The 14,765-nt window shown below is 40.3% G+C and overlaps 2 protein-coding genes across 4 annotated transcripts in view; one reads left to right on the top strand and one right to left on the bottom strand.

Annotated features, from left to right (window-relative positions):
• The window catches only part of slc24a1 (solute carrier family 24 member 1), a 13,579-nt gene extending 10,748 nt beyond the window's left edge, over positions 1–2,831 (bottom strand). For all 3 annotated transcript variants that reach the window (XM_088995972.1, XM_088995971.1, XM_088995974.1), the window contains exons 1-2: positions 2,724–2,831; positions 1–651 (exon numbers count right to left, since the gene is read on the bottom strand). The exon at positions 1–651 is cut by the window's left edge and continues 448 nt beyond it. In XM_088995972.1, the coding sequence (XP_088852098.1) occupies positions 1–497 (497 nt within the window). In that variant the 5' untranslated portion in view covers positions 498–651; positions 2,724–2,831. The remainder of the gene's footprint in view (positions 652–2,723) is intronic.
• A 1,479-nt stretch (positions 2,832–4,310) lies between these two features.
• On the top strand, positions 4,311–13,715 carry ints14 (integrator complex subunit 14). Its single transcript, XM_088996267.1, has 11 exons — positions 4,311–4,852; positions 4,926–5,033; positions 5,111–5,266; positions 6,299–6,417; positions 6,509–6,651; positions 7,644–7,736; positions 9,399–9,543; positions 10,699–10,832; positions 12,459–12,577; positions 13,206–13,271; positions 13,339–13,715. Exons 1-11 carry the CDS (start codon positions 4,631–4,633, stop codon positions 13,570–13,572), a joined length of 1,539 nt encoding a protein of 512 aa, XP_088852393.1. The 5' UTR covers positions 4,311–4,630; the 3' UTR covers positions 13,573–13,715.
• Positions 13,716–14,765: the final 1,050 nt, after the last annotated feature.

The raw sequence follows: 14,765 nt of genomic DNA, 5'->3' as shown, positions 1-14,765 counted from the left end.
CCGAGTGCGGGGACGAAGAATTCGTCACACACAATGGCGAGTGACACAAACATGTACATCATGCCGAAAATGTGCAAGACCACCCAGCCTCGTCTGCGCTCCTCCACTAAGAAAATATCTTTGGGGTACTCTCCCTTCATGTGAGGAACTTCACCTGGAGAAGATGGAGTGAAAGCGTCCTCTTTGGGATCAGGCGGGACATAAATGCAACGCACAATAGTCCACTTGGTGGTCGCTCGCGGCGGCGTTCTCGAGGCAGTCAAGTTGGAAGGGGTCGCCTGTGTCGTTTGGTTTCTTGGTTTCTCCAGACCCTCGGCCGTAACATCCTCGACCCAGCCAGCCGAGCCCTCGGTGAAAGCGTCTCCGATCTGAGACAAAGGCGACAGTTCATGGTGTTCGACGCTGATGGTCAGCTGGTACACGATGCACATGAAAACCCCGACTAGGAGGAATAAGACTCGTCTCAAACGAAGTCGCTTCTTTCCTGGATAATACATACTGACTACTCCGATTCTGTGTTATGATTGTGGATTCCGATGCATTAAAGGCAGTCCAGCTCTCAGTCCAGTAGTCCAGATCACCCCCTGTCTGACTGGGACTCATGGGATCCCACACCTCGTTGGCGTGTTTCATTTCACATCATTGGGCCACCTAAAGTCCAACAACAAAAAACAGATTATCAACAAGCATTTTGGGCCAGTTGACTTAGACAAACGCCTCCTTTCACATGAGCACCTTGAAGCAGTAATTCATGCCTTTGTCACATCTCAGCTCGATTACTGTGATGCGCTTTACTTTGGAGTCAGCCAATCCTCCATCAAGCATTTCTAGGTGGTCCAGAATGTTTCTGCTCACCTCTTGTACTTGTAAGAGGGAGCATATAACTCCTACTCTGGCATCCCTTCACAGGCTCTCTCAGATCTTATTATTTGTCTTCAGATCTTTAAATGGCCTCGCTCCTCCTTACCTCTGCGAGCTCATTCACCTCGACAGACCTTCCCGGCGCCTCAAGTCTGCTGACCAGGCATTATTATATGTGCCAAAAACCAAACGGAGGCTCAGAGGGGATCGAACATTTTCCATTGCTGGTCCCACTCTCTGGAATGACCTACCACTGAACATCCGGCAAGCCCACCCGCTGCTCATCTTTAAAACCCATTGCAGCTTCAGCTATTGTTAAAGTGCAATATAAATCAATATGTATTGCATTGCATTGCATTGCATTGTATTGTATCGTATCGTATCGTATGCATTGTATTGCATTGTATTGTATTGTATTGTATTGTATTGTATTGTATTGTATTGTACTCCCAAATTCTGTAATTCAAATGAGCCCCGATCAGAAAAGGGCAGACGCGCCAGCGTTCACTCAACCCGGAATAACTCATAGATAGAAAGCTAGCAAGCTATCTAATATATAGCTAATAGCTGTCTAGCTACATAGATACCTAATAGATAGCTACCGAGCTAGCTAGATAGCTAATAGATAGCAAATAGATAGAAAATAAAGTGCTAGCTAAGTTTCCAGCTAGATAGCTAGATACCTGAATAGCTAGATAAATAAAAATAACTGAAGAGAGTAAACGTTTTACAGACGCACCACCGTTACTTTAGAGCAATGAGTAGGGTGGAAAAATATATATTTTTGGGCCACTTAACTGCTGGAAATTTAAAATATTGTGTTAATCCTGTGACTGTAAAGTGTCCTTGAGTTTTGAAAGGCGCTTAGAAATTAAATACGTCTGTGTAAGCTCTCAGTCGTACAGGAGTGGTCCATCGATGAAAATGTTTCTTCAGCCGTCATCTGTACTTTTTTGAACGTGTATTATTATTCTTATCATTATTATTATTATTATTATTATTATTATTATAATAATAATAATAATAATAATAATAATAATAATAATAATCCTGTCAATTCCAAAGCCTTACAAGTGGCTTTGGGGAAGTCAACCCCCAAATTATCTTTGAAATTATATATTTTTTGCATCTTTACTAGTTTGAACATATCATTCTGATAAACGTTATATTTGTGGAATGTGAGTTAAGCAGAAAAATCCACACCCGTTTTGCCCATCTCAAGGAGCGGCCATTTTGCTACTTGCCGTCACCTGGAAATTAGATTACAGTTGCTCGGGGTTCAGGAAACAACCAATCACGATTCAGATTTAGAAAACAGGTGAGCTGTGATTGGTCATTGCTCAAGACTAAGCAACTGTGATGTCATTTTCAGTTTTTAAAAAAGTGCCAAAATGGCCACCCTCCTAAGCTTGATAAAATATTTTGCGGATTCACTCATATTCCACAAACGCAATATTTACAATAATATAATCATAATACATTTCATTTATCAGCGCCTTTCAAAACTCTCAAAGTCACTTTACAGTCACAGAATAAGTTTTTCTGTGGGTGAGCAGCGGCAGTCACGCGCGCCAGCCTTCATTCAACCCGGAAGTAACTCAAATAGATAGAAAGCTAGCTTTATCAGCATGCCGTGTTTAAAATGAGGCCACAATCAAACATGATACTGTGTAAAGTATTTTGGGAGGTTCATTTTACCTTTGACAACATTATTCTTATTGCTGACTAGATCTGGGTGAACAAGGATTATTTGCAGCTCAACACAACCATAGAAATGACATTGCATTTAAATATTTGCTGGGTTTTACATACACAAATATTAAAAAAAACAATGCAGTTAAAATAAAATGATGCAAACTTACCAAAATTCTGCTGGGTCAGAAAAGATAGGGAAAATGTCTAACAATCAGAGTGAAGCTAAGCCGGTGGAGTGCCACACATACAAGTTAGCGAGTTTATGTCGGACGCGGGTCTTCACAATGGATCAGCAAAATATTTAATACCTGCAGGCTTTAAGAAGATTACCTACTGTATAATGTATTGTCTCACTCTCACTATATCGCAACCCATTGGACTAATATGTCCACTTTCTTTGCACATTTTCCCCATTGTGGGACTGTTAAAAGCTTTCTGATTCTGACTTTCATATCAAATACTTCCTGGCTTTTCCCCAAAAACAAATATTGCAGCATTTTAATTAAATTAAACCAATGGCCCTGGCCGTGCTGCCTTCATGACCGGATCCGGGATAAGTAGTAGAAATGTGTACGTTACGATATGGTAGGATGTAGTCAATACAAAACAATCCATTTAATGTGTATAACATTTTCACTCCAGCTAAATCTGTAACAAATGCATTTTACAGAACAAAAATAACAATAATAGAACAGAACATGTCACAAAGAACCTTGTGTGTATATGAACAAAAAACAGACCATATGATAAGCAAATTATTTTTAAAGCAGTATGCCAAAACATGTATGGCAAAGTAACTATCAACTAAATGTTAGCAACAAAAAAGGGACTAATTAGTGTAATCATACTCACTTGGGTCATCATCATGCCAAATATATGCAAGGCCACCAAGCCTTGTCTGCCCTTCTCATAGAAAACAGGTCTTTTGGGTACTCCCCCTGCATCTGAGGAGCATCACCAGGAGGTTAAGATTAATGGGGGACCTAGTGATGTGAGGTAGACATGTAGTTGGTAGTCATGGGCTGATGATTTCCATTTTGGTCTCGAATGTTGCATCGAAAAGCGCACTTTGTATGCTCTCTGTTGAGTCCTTGAACACCATTTTCAACAGTCTGAAGTGTTGGCAAAATGCAATACAGTCTGAAGAATATAACAAAGGAAAAGTCCAATGCAGTGCAGTTGCCTTGTTGGTGTTTAATCCATTTTGTCTCTCCAAAAAAAAAAACAGTCAATATTGTGCAATATTTAGCTCCCTTCTGCGTAAACAATGAGGTTTTAGTTCTTACGCAATGAATATAAAAAGTTTTCTCTCATTTGTAAAGACTTGGGCTTTGAAACCAGTGTGGCATGGTTTCGTCCAGCTGTGAACAAGAAAAAAATACACGTTGAAGAAGTGATAGGTTGTTTAAAGGAAAGAGCGGGTTTGAAAAATAATACAATTGAATGTTTTCCCCGACTCTAAATTTTATTAAAATGTGATGTTTCCACATGTGTGTTTTACGTGTGACACGTCGGATGCAGTATCTTATTCCCACTCCCACAGAAAATTTTCGGCCAGGTCCCGGACCATCGTGAGGGGGAAATTCATAAAAACTAAATAAAATAAAATACTACTACTCATATTACTACGACTATCACTAATTATAACTAATTATAATAATTATATAATAAATATAATAATAATAATAATTAGTATATAGAGTGGAACTCGGTATTGTTATTTGTTACCCACTCGGACGGGAAAGGAAATGCGCATTTAGGACATAAAGCACTCGATGTCCCCCCGAGTGCTAAATGCGAGTTTCGGCTTAGCTTTAGCAAATAGACAACTTCATTAGAAGCACGACAGTTCAACACGAAGCTTTCGATTTACCCGACTTGAAAAATGGTTAACTCACAACACCCCGATGCAACGACGCCTGGTTTTTACCTTACAACATTGTAAAATTAGCTTTAAAATGATGCACACTTCGGTTAGCACATACATCCAAGACCGAAGCTAACGTCTACGCAGCTATTTTCTCGCGTCCTATATCAATTCTTTTTCGGATCATCAACACTGTAGCAGTAAATCATGCCTACAGTGGTGTTGATGGACGCGTCCCTGTCCATGACGAGGCCGGTGTCACAGGACAGCAGCGAAGAGTTCCAGAGGAAGAACTTGGCCGTCCATGGGCTCAATATGTTATTTGAGCACATGGCCTCCAACTACCGCTTGGAGTTCACCGCACTGATGGCTTTCTCATCCCTCTGGGAATTGGTAGTGCCGTTTACCAGGGATTACAACGCTTTACAGGTATACGCCAATGGGGTTTCCGCACAATACAGGGGAGCTTCGGTGATTATTAATAATAGTAGTTCCTGTGCAGGACGCCCTGAGCAACCTAGAAGACTACGACAAGACATGCGTGGAATCAGCTCTGAATGGTGTCAGCAACGTCGTGCAACAAGAGTGGGGAAGTGCTTGTCCCTGTCAGGTATTGTCATTAAAAGTCTCCACATGTATTTGGGCCACCGTGTTTTTGTTGATGTGTTTCCCTGTTGTGTCCTTAAGGTGGTGCTGGTGACCGACGGATCTCTCGGTATTGGAAAAGGATCCCTGCGTCACTCCCTGCAGTCGCTCAGGCACCGCGGGGACGACAAGAAATTCCCCCTGCCATTCCCCTTCCCCACCAAAATGTACATCATGTGTGTGGCCAACACAGAGGAGGTATGCTGGTCATCTTCGATTTTTATGATGTCCTCATTCCCATTTGGACAATCAGCTTAATCACAGATAATAATACATTTCATTTATAAGCGCCTTTCAAAACTCTCAAGGTCACTTTACAGTCACAGGTTAAGTTTTTCTGATAGTTTTCATTGGATTACCCTTTATTAGTTTCGCAGTAGAGAAATTTACATTTCACAACTTCAACGTAATGAAAGTAAGAGGAAAGGAAGAAGTAGATAAACAAAATACAGGACCTGCTGTAAAGGCAGCCACTCTCGCGTAATGTCAAGTATGGGTTTACTTTGAAGACTCTAAAATGAGTTCAGACAATAACAATGTTACACGAAATTGCAGAAAACAGTCAAGTTTCATATACACGTATGTGCATCTCAATGATTTAAAATATTGTTATTACCGGTTTGATGCTTTTAAAATGTCCAGGTTTCAATAACTTGGGTTGGATTGTATTTACCTTTATTAGTCTCACAGTGGAGAATTTTACATTCCACAGCAGCAAAGTTATGGAAGGAAGATGAAAAGAAAGAAAGAAGTCAAAAAACAAAATACAGGAGATGCGGGAAAGGCAGCCACTCTCGCGGTGCCATCTTGAAGACAAAAGAACAAAAAAAACAAAAATAAATAATATGACAACACAACGACAGAGAGTCATTCATTCTTAAGCACTTTCTGTATCCTCTTTGTTACATGAAGCAGTTCTAGATGAAAAAGTAGAGGATCAAAGTGTCCTTTTCACCAGTGGATCAGGGACATCATGGTGGAATGTGCATGTCTACTACAAGCTAAACATCAAGAGCAAACACAAAGTTGTAGCATCCATTGACGAAAAAAGATTGTCTCACATCTCCTGTCCCACGTAATTCCGCTTCAATTCCAAGTCGCGGCATTTGCACTTCTCAAACTATCCATCACTGGAAAATGATTGGTTGCTTGCGGAATTTTTTTAAAGATCTGATCCCCTTTTCTCATATCTCAAGACTATCAAAATAATCTCTTTTGGTTGTATTCCAGTTACAGATGACAGGTGCTTTGGACAAATGGGAGGAGCTTCTGTGTCTAGGTGGAGGTGACGGACAGGTCTTCACTGTGGAGGGCCCACTGTGCATGCAGGGCGTGCAGAGCATGTTTGGGTACGGCTGTTGTTGTGCAAGGATTCACTCATAATAATAAACTAGTAAAATGTTTTTGAAATGTTTTTCATTTTCTTTTGTGTGTCTCCAGGAGATTAATTGACAGGGCCTACTCTCCCTTCCATGCTGTCCTGCACTGCGGGAACTTGTCCGCAGACGTTCAGGTCTTCCCTCGACCTGAGCCTGTCGTGGTGGATGAGGAGGTGGAACCTTTAGCCCGAACTGTGAATCCAGGTAATTTTACTGCCACCAAGCCGTAAATATAAACATTGTTAAAGTTGGATTCCAAATTCCTTGGTTGAGGTCCAAATTCTCCAACCTTGTGGTATCTGCTGTCCGTGACTACGCAATATAATTCAACTATCATAATAAGATAACACTGTCAAGATATGTCGAAGACACACATACAAGGGAAGCAAACAGTAGATGACATTGTCTTTAAAAAGGCCCCAATGTAGCAATAAAGTGCAGGGGTGTCAAAGTCATTTTTTTTGCCGTGGGCCAGATTGTAGTTACGGTTTCCTCTCAAGGGCCGTTATGAATTTGGGGAAGCCATAAGAATGTTTCATCCCCTCCACATATTACAACGCACAAAAATTGGATGAATAACTCATTTTCAAATCTGAAGTCAACAATAATGACTGTTGTTGTGGTTTACACGTGACAATTTGAAATTTTGGTGTGAACTTGTGCAAGCATCATGGAATTTCACACGTTGGATTTGCTTCCGCGGGCCGAATAAAATAATGTGGCGGGCCAGATTTGGCCCGCGGGCCTTGACTTTGACATCTGTTTGCTCAAAGGTTTCACTTGTTGATAACTTGGATCGCGTAAGAGAAAATTCAACCAGTTCAACAAGTCTCCAATGTATTAATCATACCTGAAGCAGGAAATCAGGTTTGAAACATTTGTAAGAAGTGTAATTTTAAAATCGCAAATGGCTCATGCTTAAGCTGTACATCTACATTGTGTCCTATATGCGACGGACAGTTAGACCTACCCACTCTCGAGGACTTGCACACTGCAAGAATCAAGACAAGGGCATGGAAAATCCTACTGGACCCTCTGCATCCTGCCCACCACCTTTTCCAGCTGTCATCCATGTTTATTTGTCATGTATTTTTTTATGATGATACTAGTGCAGCGTGTTCTACCGGAGACAAATTCCTTGTGGTTTCTCCATACTTGGCCAATAAAAATGATTCTGATTCTGTTATTTATTTCAGATTTGGAAATCGTGGGCTTCATTGAAATCGCCGACATCTCCAGTCCTCCCGTCATATCTCGACATTTGGTGCTGCCTATCGCTGTCAACAAAGGTGATTGTGTGCAAGGCTGTCTTATCTGCAATCCCCTAATGCGTTATTATTGAAATACTTTTCCCTGAAAAAGAACGCGATGCTTCCAAATGACAGAATTGAGGTCATGGTGTTTGTGTTTTGCTGTTTCGTGACCCTCAGTGTTGTTTGTGAATGTTGGGCCAGATAGCATCTCGGCTTCGCTCTTATCAATCTGTGCACAGGAATGTCAAACTTCCTTGTCCAATCGATTCACTTTTATTTGTGTTTTACCTTAAAGGACAACCGACACCATTTTTTTGTTTCCTAACTGACATCATAAAAACGTTTTATAATATATATATATATATATATATATTAATAATTAATATTAATAGTAATAATATATATATATAAAAAATACCCAAAACACGCAGGCTGATATTTTAGTCAAATGAAAAACACCAATTAAAATGACTTAAAGTGTCCCAAAACGACTTCAAAATGACCTCAGAAAGTTTCAGTTTCAGAAGGTCCTGCCCCCTTGTTCGTGACGTCACGCCAAGACGTCTTGCCTTGCTCGAGAATCAAAACAATGGCTTCAGATTCGGAGAAGATGCTTTCTTGTTAATCATCCAGTTGTGAATATAATTCAAATAGTTCTGAAGAGGAAAGCATAAATGTTTGCAATCAATAAAATAAGTCGTTCCGTGTCATTTTGAGGTGTCTGGACTCCAATGTAATGTCCCAGAAAATGCACAAGATGGCGCCTAAGCTCCGTTGGAAATGGGCTGATTTGTCTGCTGGGAATTTGTGTCAGCTAGTATCAAATAGTAGTCTTAGTGCAACACACAACGATTCACCATCGCATTACTTATGTTTTCCTTCTAATTTTGCCATCAACACGGAGCAACACGAAGTTTTCAGACCAAACAAAGTACCCAAAATGCATTGTGTGTCGCTTTCTCGGTCAGGGGCGTTCCAGATGTGACGTCATCGTCATCAACTCGAAAACAAGACTTCCTGAATATTCAGCGCGAGTCTTAAAACGGAAAATATAGCTATTTGTAATGGAATCTTAAAATACGCTCAGTAAATGTCATTTGAGGTGATTTTACAAATTATGGACACAACTTGTCCGGAGGCGTCGGTTGCCCTTTAACATACAATACATTCAATCAAAAATGATGACAAAAAGGCTGCAGTAAACAATAAAAGAGAAGCTTATAAACCCAAAAAGACTTTTAGTCTGACAGTCCAGAAAGGCAGAAAAGAATATCCGGTGACTGTAAAGTGTCCTTGAGAGTTTTGAAAGGCCATTATAAATGATTATTTATTATGATTAATTATTATTATTATTATTATTATTATTATTATTATTATTATTATTATTATTATTATTATTATCTAAGACAAGAATATTTGATTTTCCGTGAAGGAATCTGATTAAAGATTTAGATTAGATTAGATGAGCCTTTATTCATCTCACAACAGAGAAATATTCATTTCACAGCAGCAAAACCAAAATACAGGAGGTGCTGTCTGCAGCCACTCACGCGGCGCCATCTTGAAGTCAAAAACAAAACAAAATCAAAACCTTCACGTGTTCAATTTTTCTGTGAGGATTACTCTCTCAACAACATTATACATTGTGCCGCGTCGCATCCGGATGCTGTTCAACGATGAATTTTGACTTTGCCTCAGATGTTGACGACGTTGGCGCAGGCGGCGCAGATGAGCCGGAAGAGGAAGTGTCCGCCAGTCAAATAGCAGGGAAAAGTCCCAATTTCTGCGTGCTCTTGCACGGCAGCCTGAAAGTGGAGGGGATGGTGGCGCTTGTCCAGTTGGGGTGAGACAAACTTGAAAAATCTGGCCGTGTTCAGAGTTCACTATACACACGCTCCCCAACTTGCGAACAAGATACGTTCCGAATGGTCGTTCGTATTTGTTTGTAAGTTGCTTCAGTGCTATATTTTGTATGGAATGTATCTTTAAGGCTGATATAAGTATTGGTTTGCACTGAAAAATAAATGTTTAATAAAATATATGCTCTATAAAGATACGTACATGTACAACTAAAGAGAATACTACATATGTTCCTAAAAATTTTTTGTATGTACCGTTGTTCGTAGCTCGAATGTTCGTAAGTAGGGGATTGTCTGTACTAAACACTGTGTGGTGAGAGATTACCCAATTGACTAAACTGATTGAAAAACAGCTCATTTTAATCAGAGATGACTTCATGTGCCCCATAAACGTGTTTTTGTCGCTTCCTCATTACATTTTTGATATTTTTTTTAACTAAAAAGGGTTGCAAAATGCAAATTTCACCATGATTTATAGTTATAAAGATTTATAAAAAATCCACCAGCTGCTTTATTAACTCATTCACTGCCATTCACAAATGTATTTGGGAATTGAAAATATGACGTAGAGCACCATTCCCGAATTTGTTCAGGTTTTGTTTTCGCATGCCTGGGTGCCAATAAAGCGCTGGCCATGGCTTGTAGCAATGTTTTTTCTCATTCACATGGGGGAAGCATTTCCCTTTTTCCATGTTAGCGCTTTGTTTCAGCTTCAGCTGTTGTTAAAGTGCTATGTAAACCAATATGTACTGTATTGCATTCTATTTTGCACAGCCGCCCTCATTTCAAACTCGTATAACTCCAGACTCATATAATTTAGGAATTAACTCATTTTTTATGATGAAAGAAGAGAGTTTAAGGTTTCTAACGCTGTATTGAATGTTTATGTCGTCCTACAACTCAATACGTCCTACACCTCAAACACCCTGGCACTGGAATGGACACATTTTTGCACATCTGGCAGTGAATGAGTTAATTCGTAAAGATAATGAAGTATGTTAGCACATCAAGTCTTTACTGTTGAATTTTTCTCCTGGAAAATGTGTTCCTGGAGTCTGATCAACTTGGGCAACGCTGATGTTGAGATGTTAAGGTGCCGTTAAGTAGTGAATGATCTCACACTGGTCTCTTTGTAACAGGCCCGAGTGGTTCGGCATGCTTTATTCACAAGCCGACAGCAAGAAGAAATCCAATCTAATGATGTCACTGTTTGAACCGAGTACTGAGCCATTGCCATGGCTGGGGAAGATTTCCCATTTGGGACCAATCTCAGGTACCACCACACATACAGACACACTCCCCAACTTACGAACAAGATACATTGGTCGTTCGTAATCAGAATCAGAATCATCTTTATTGCCAAGTATGTAGAACACACAAGGAATTTGTTTCCGGTAGAACACGCTGCACTAGTATCGTCGTCAAAAAAACTGCTAAGTGGCACTATACAGTTCCATTTTAGCTACTGTTGAAGAGTTCAAAGAGTTAATGGCTTGGAAGTAAGGTGAATTTGTTTGCAAGTTGCATCAGTGCTATATTTTGTATGGAATGTATGGTTAATAATAATAATACTAATAATACATTTTATTTATAAGCGCCTTTCAAAACTCTCAAGGTCACTTTACAGTCACAGGATCAGTTTTTCTGCGGGTGAGCAGCGGCAGCCACGTGTGCCAGCGTTCACTCAACCCAGAAGTAATTCAAATAGATAGAAAGCTAGCTAGCTAACAGATAATAATAATAATAATAATAATAATAATACATTTCATTTATAAGCGCCTTTCAAAACTCTCAAGGACACTTTAGAGTCACATGATATTTTGTCTGCGTGTGAGCAGCGGCAGCTACACGTGGCAGCGTTCACTCAACCCTGAAGTAATATAAAGTAAGATAGCTAATAGATAGCCAGCTAGACAGTTAACTAACTACAGTAAAGTCTCGTTATATCGATATCGGATATATCGATAGTCCCGGTTATATCGCTACTATTTCTATGCACGCACGGAGAAAATTACATGCAAACAGGGTCGGATATATTGATAGTCCCGGTTATATCGATATTTTTTTGGACTCCCTTGAATATCGATATAACGAGACTTTACTGTATATAGATAGCCATATAGTTAATAGATAGGCAGCTACATAGCTAGCTAGCTAGCCAGATAGCTTATAGATAGCAAATGGATGGTTAAGGAAATAAGTATATTTATTTACAACCTAACAATAGCAAATAGATAGCCAGCGAGGTGGCTAGCTAATAGATAGCAAATGGATAGCAAATAGATAGCCAGTTAGGTAGATAGCAAATGGATAGCAAACACATGTAGATAGCCAGCTAGGTAGCTAGCTAGATAGCACATCTTGTGCGGGTGTGCCCCGGGTTTACTTCCGGGCCTACTGAACAGGATTCTGAACTTTAATGTAACCAAGAGTTGAAGTTGAGTTTAAGGCTTATATAATTATGTTTAACATTTAAGTATGTTCAAAGCGTGTATAAGTAACCTGTATTGATTTGTACAAAAAAACAAAAAAAAAACATTTAATAAAATATATGCTCTATAAAGATAGGTTCATGTACAACTGGAGAGAATACTACATATGTGACTACAAAAATGTTTGTATGTACAGTTGTGCATAACTTGAATGTTTGTAAGTAGGGGAGCGTCTGTACACACATGAATCTTGGCACCTTTTTTGGAGTCTTGAAGCTTTGTAAAAACGTCACTTGTGACTTGCTCACCCTGTCAACACATTTTCTCTTCCTGGACAAAGGTCTTCGAGTATGGGAATATAATCAGGGTGTTAATCATTAAACGGCATCAATGTCAAATTACGGCCACCACATATACTCGGTATATTACACCACAACTGAACCTCATCCTTTCTTCCTGCCTTTCAGAGGCGGCGGAAAATCCTTATGGAGAGGACGACAGTAAAAGTCCTTTCCCCGTACAGCCGCCCGTCAAACGAAGCTACGCTCAGAATGTCACCGTGTGGATTAAAGCGAGCGGACTACAGGTGAAAGGAGGGGGAAGGGGGGATTTTATCACTCGTGGACAACTGACATTGACATCACATCGCTTTCGAATGTCACATGACCAAAAAAAAAAAGCGATGAGCTGCTATTGGTTTGCTGAGGAAGTCGCGGCGGAATGGGCCCAGTTCATATTTCACAAATTGAATATTAGCTCATTCACTGCCAGATAATGTGCAAAAATGTGTCCACTCCAGTGCCATGGTTTTTGTCATTGTCACTCACATTCCAGAACCCACAGAATATTGAGTTTTCGGATGGCATAAACATTCAATACAGCGTTAGAAACATTAGACTCTCTTCTTTCATCAGAAAAAAAGAGTTAATTCCTAAATTATATGGGTCGGGAGTTATCTGTGCTTGAAATGGGGGCGGCTAATGCTTCCCACTCGTGAGAGGGAAAAATCATTTCCAGAGGTCTGACCAGCGCTTTATCAGCAAGACAAAACAAAAACCGAACAAATTCGGGAATGGCGCTCCACGTCATGCTTTTCAATTCCCGAATAAATTCGGGAATGACAGTCAATGAGTTAATCAGGATGCTTTATTTACACTCGTCAGTGTGGAGCAAAGAACTTTATTTATCATTTTGTCATTTTACCTTTGTTTCAGACTGATGTCCAAAAGATTCTGAGGAATGCAAGAAAACTACCTGATAAAACACAAACCTTCTACAAGGTAAAATTCCACCTCTTTTTTCATGGTGTGTGGCATAACTATGAACCAGTTTCTTGAATTTTCCCAGGAGCTCAACCGTCTGCGGAAAGCTGCTTTGGCTTTTGGCTTTTGGGACCTCCTCAAAGGAGTAGCCGAGCTTCTGGAACGGGAGTGCACGCTGCTACCTGACTCAGCTCACCCCGATGCTGCTTTCCAGCTTTCGCACGCCGCCCAGCAGCTCAAATTGGCCAGCACCGGAGATTCCCAGTATTCCGCTTTTGAGCACAACATTGTCCCCATGCACACAGACTTCTCAAGCTGAGCCAACCTTGACTTTTTGGATGGGGGAAAAAACTCAAACATGGACAACTCTGTGGACCGAGAGTGATGGACGGTGACTACCGGAACCTTGTATGTGGAACAGCAATGATATGGAAAAAAAAGACGTGTTTTTATACTCCGTTAGATTTTGTTTTTGTCAAATCGCTGTTGAGTTACATGAACTGTTTACAAAAATGGTGGACAAAAAAAAAGCGGAATGACAAAAAAAATAATAATAATACTGCTCGTTTGCAATTTAATTTTCCCGATGGCCTGCGGAATATTAACTCGTTCAACTGCCAGACGATGTGCAAAAGTGTGTCCACTCCAGTGCCAGGGTTTTTGTCATTTCCACTCAAATTGCAGGACTCACACAATATTGAGTCTTAGGACAACATAAACATTTAAAGGACAACCGACGTCACTTTTTCGTTTTTTTAACTGACACCAGAAAAACGTTTTATAGCATCTAAAATACCCAAAACACGCAGTATGATATTTTTAGTCAAATGCAAAACACCAATAAAAATGACTTACAGTGCCCAAAATCTGCAAAAAATTGAGCTGCGAATTGGGCATTTTCAGAAAGTCCCGCCCCCAGTTCGTGACGTCACGCCAAGACGTTTTGCATTGATAGTGAATCAAAACAATGGCTTCGGATTCGGAGAATATGCTTTCTTGTTACACATCCAGTGATGAATATGATTCAAATAGTTCAGAAGAGGAAAGCATACATTTTGCAATCGATTAAAGAATTTATTTCTGCCATTTTGAGGCAACATTGGGGGAAAATCTCTCACCCAAAAAAAGAAGCACAAAATGGCGACCTCCTGTGGCCACCTCCGTTTCCACAGGCTGATAAATTCCTTATATGGCGCTTGGATGCCCTCTTCTGGCCTTCTGGTGGCTTTTGGGTGCAACACGAGGTCCCCAGACCAAACAAGTACAGCAAAATACATTGACGTGATGGAAGGACCGCTGCCTCAGAGCTGCCTCAATGTGTGATGTGTCGTTCGCGAACAACAAGTCTTCGAACAACAAAATGGCAGTCGACTGTTTTTGCCCTCTATTTCCCGTCCCCAGTCTTCGGTTAAAGCCACATGATTGGTCAAGAACGCAGCAGTGAGGGAGGGGGGGGGTTTAAATATTAAAGACACAGGCAGACGACGGTGAGTGTTTCAAGTTTGATAGTTC

The sequence above is a fragment of the Hippocampus bargibanti genome, linkage group LG05, assembly GCF_051943395.1.
Source record: "Hippocampus bargibanti isolate YZ-2025 linkage group LG05, ASM5194339v1, whole genome shotgun sequence".
NCBI lineage: Eukaryota > Metazoa > Chordata > Actinopteri > Syngnathiformes > Syngnathidae > Hippocampus > Hippocampus bargibanti.
This window is presented reverse-complemented; position numbering and strand designations above follow the sequence as displayed.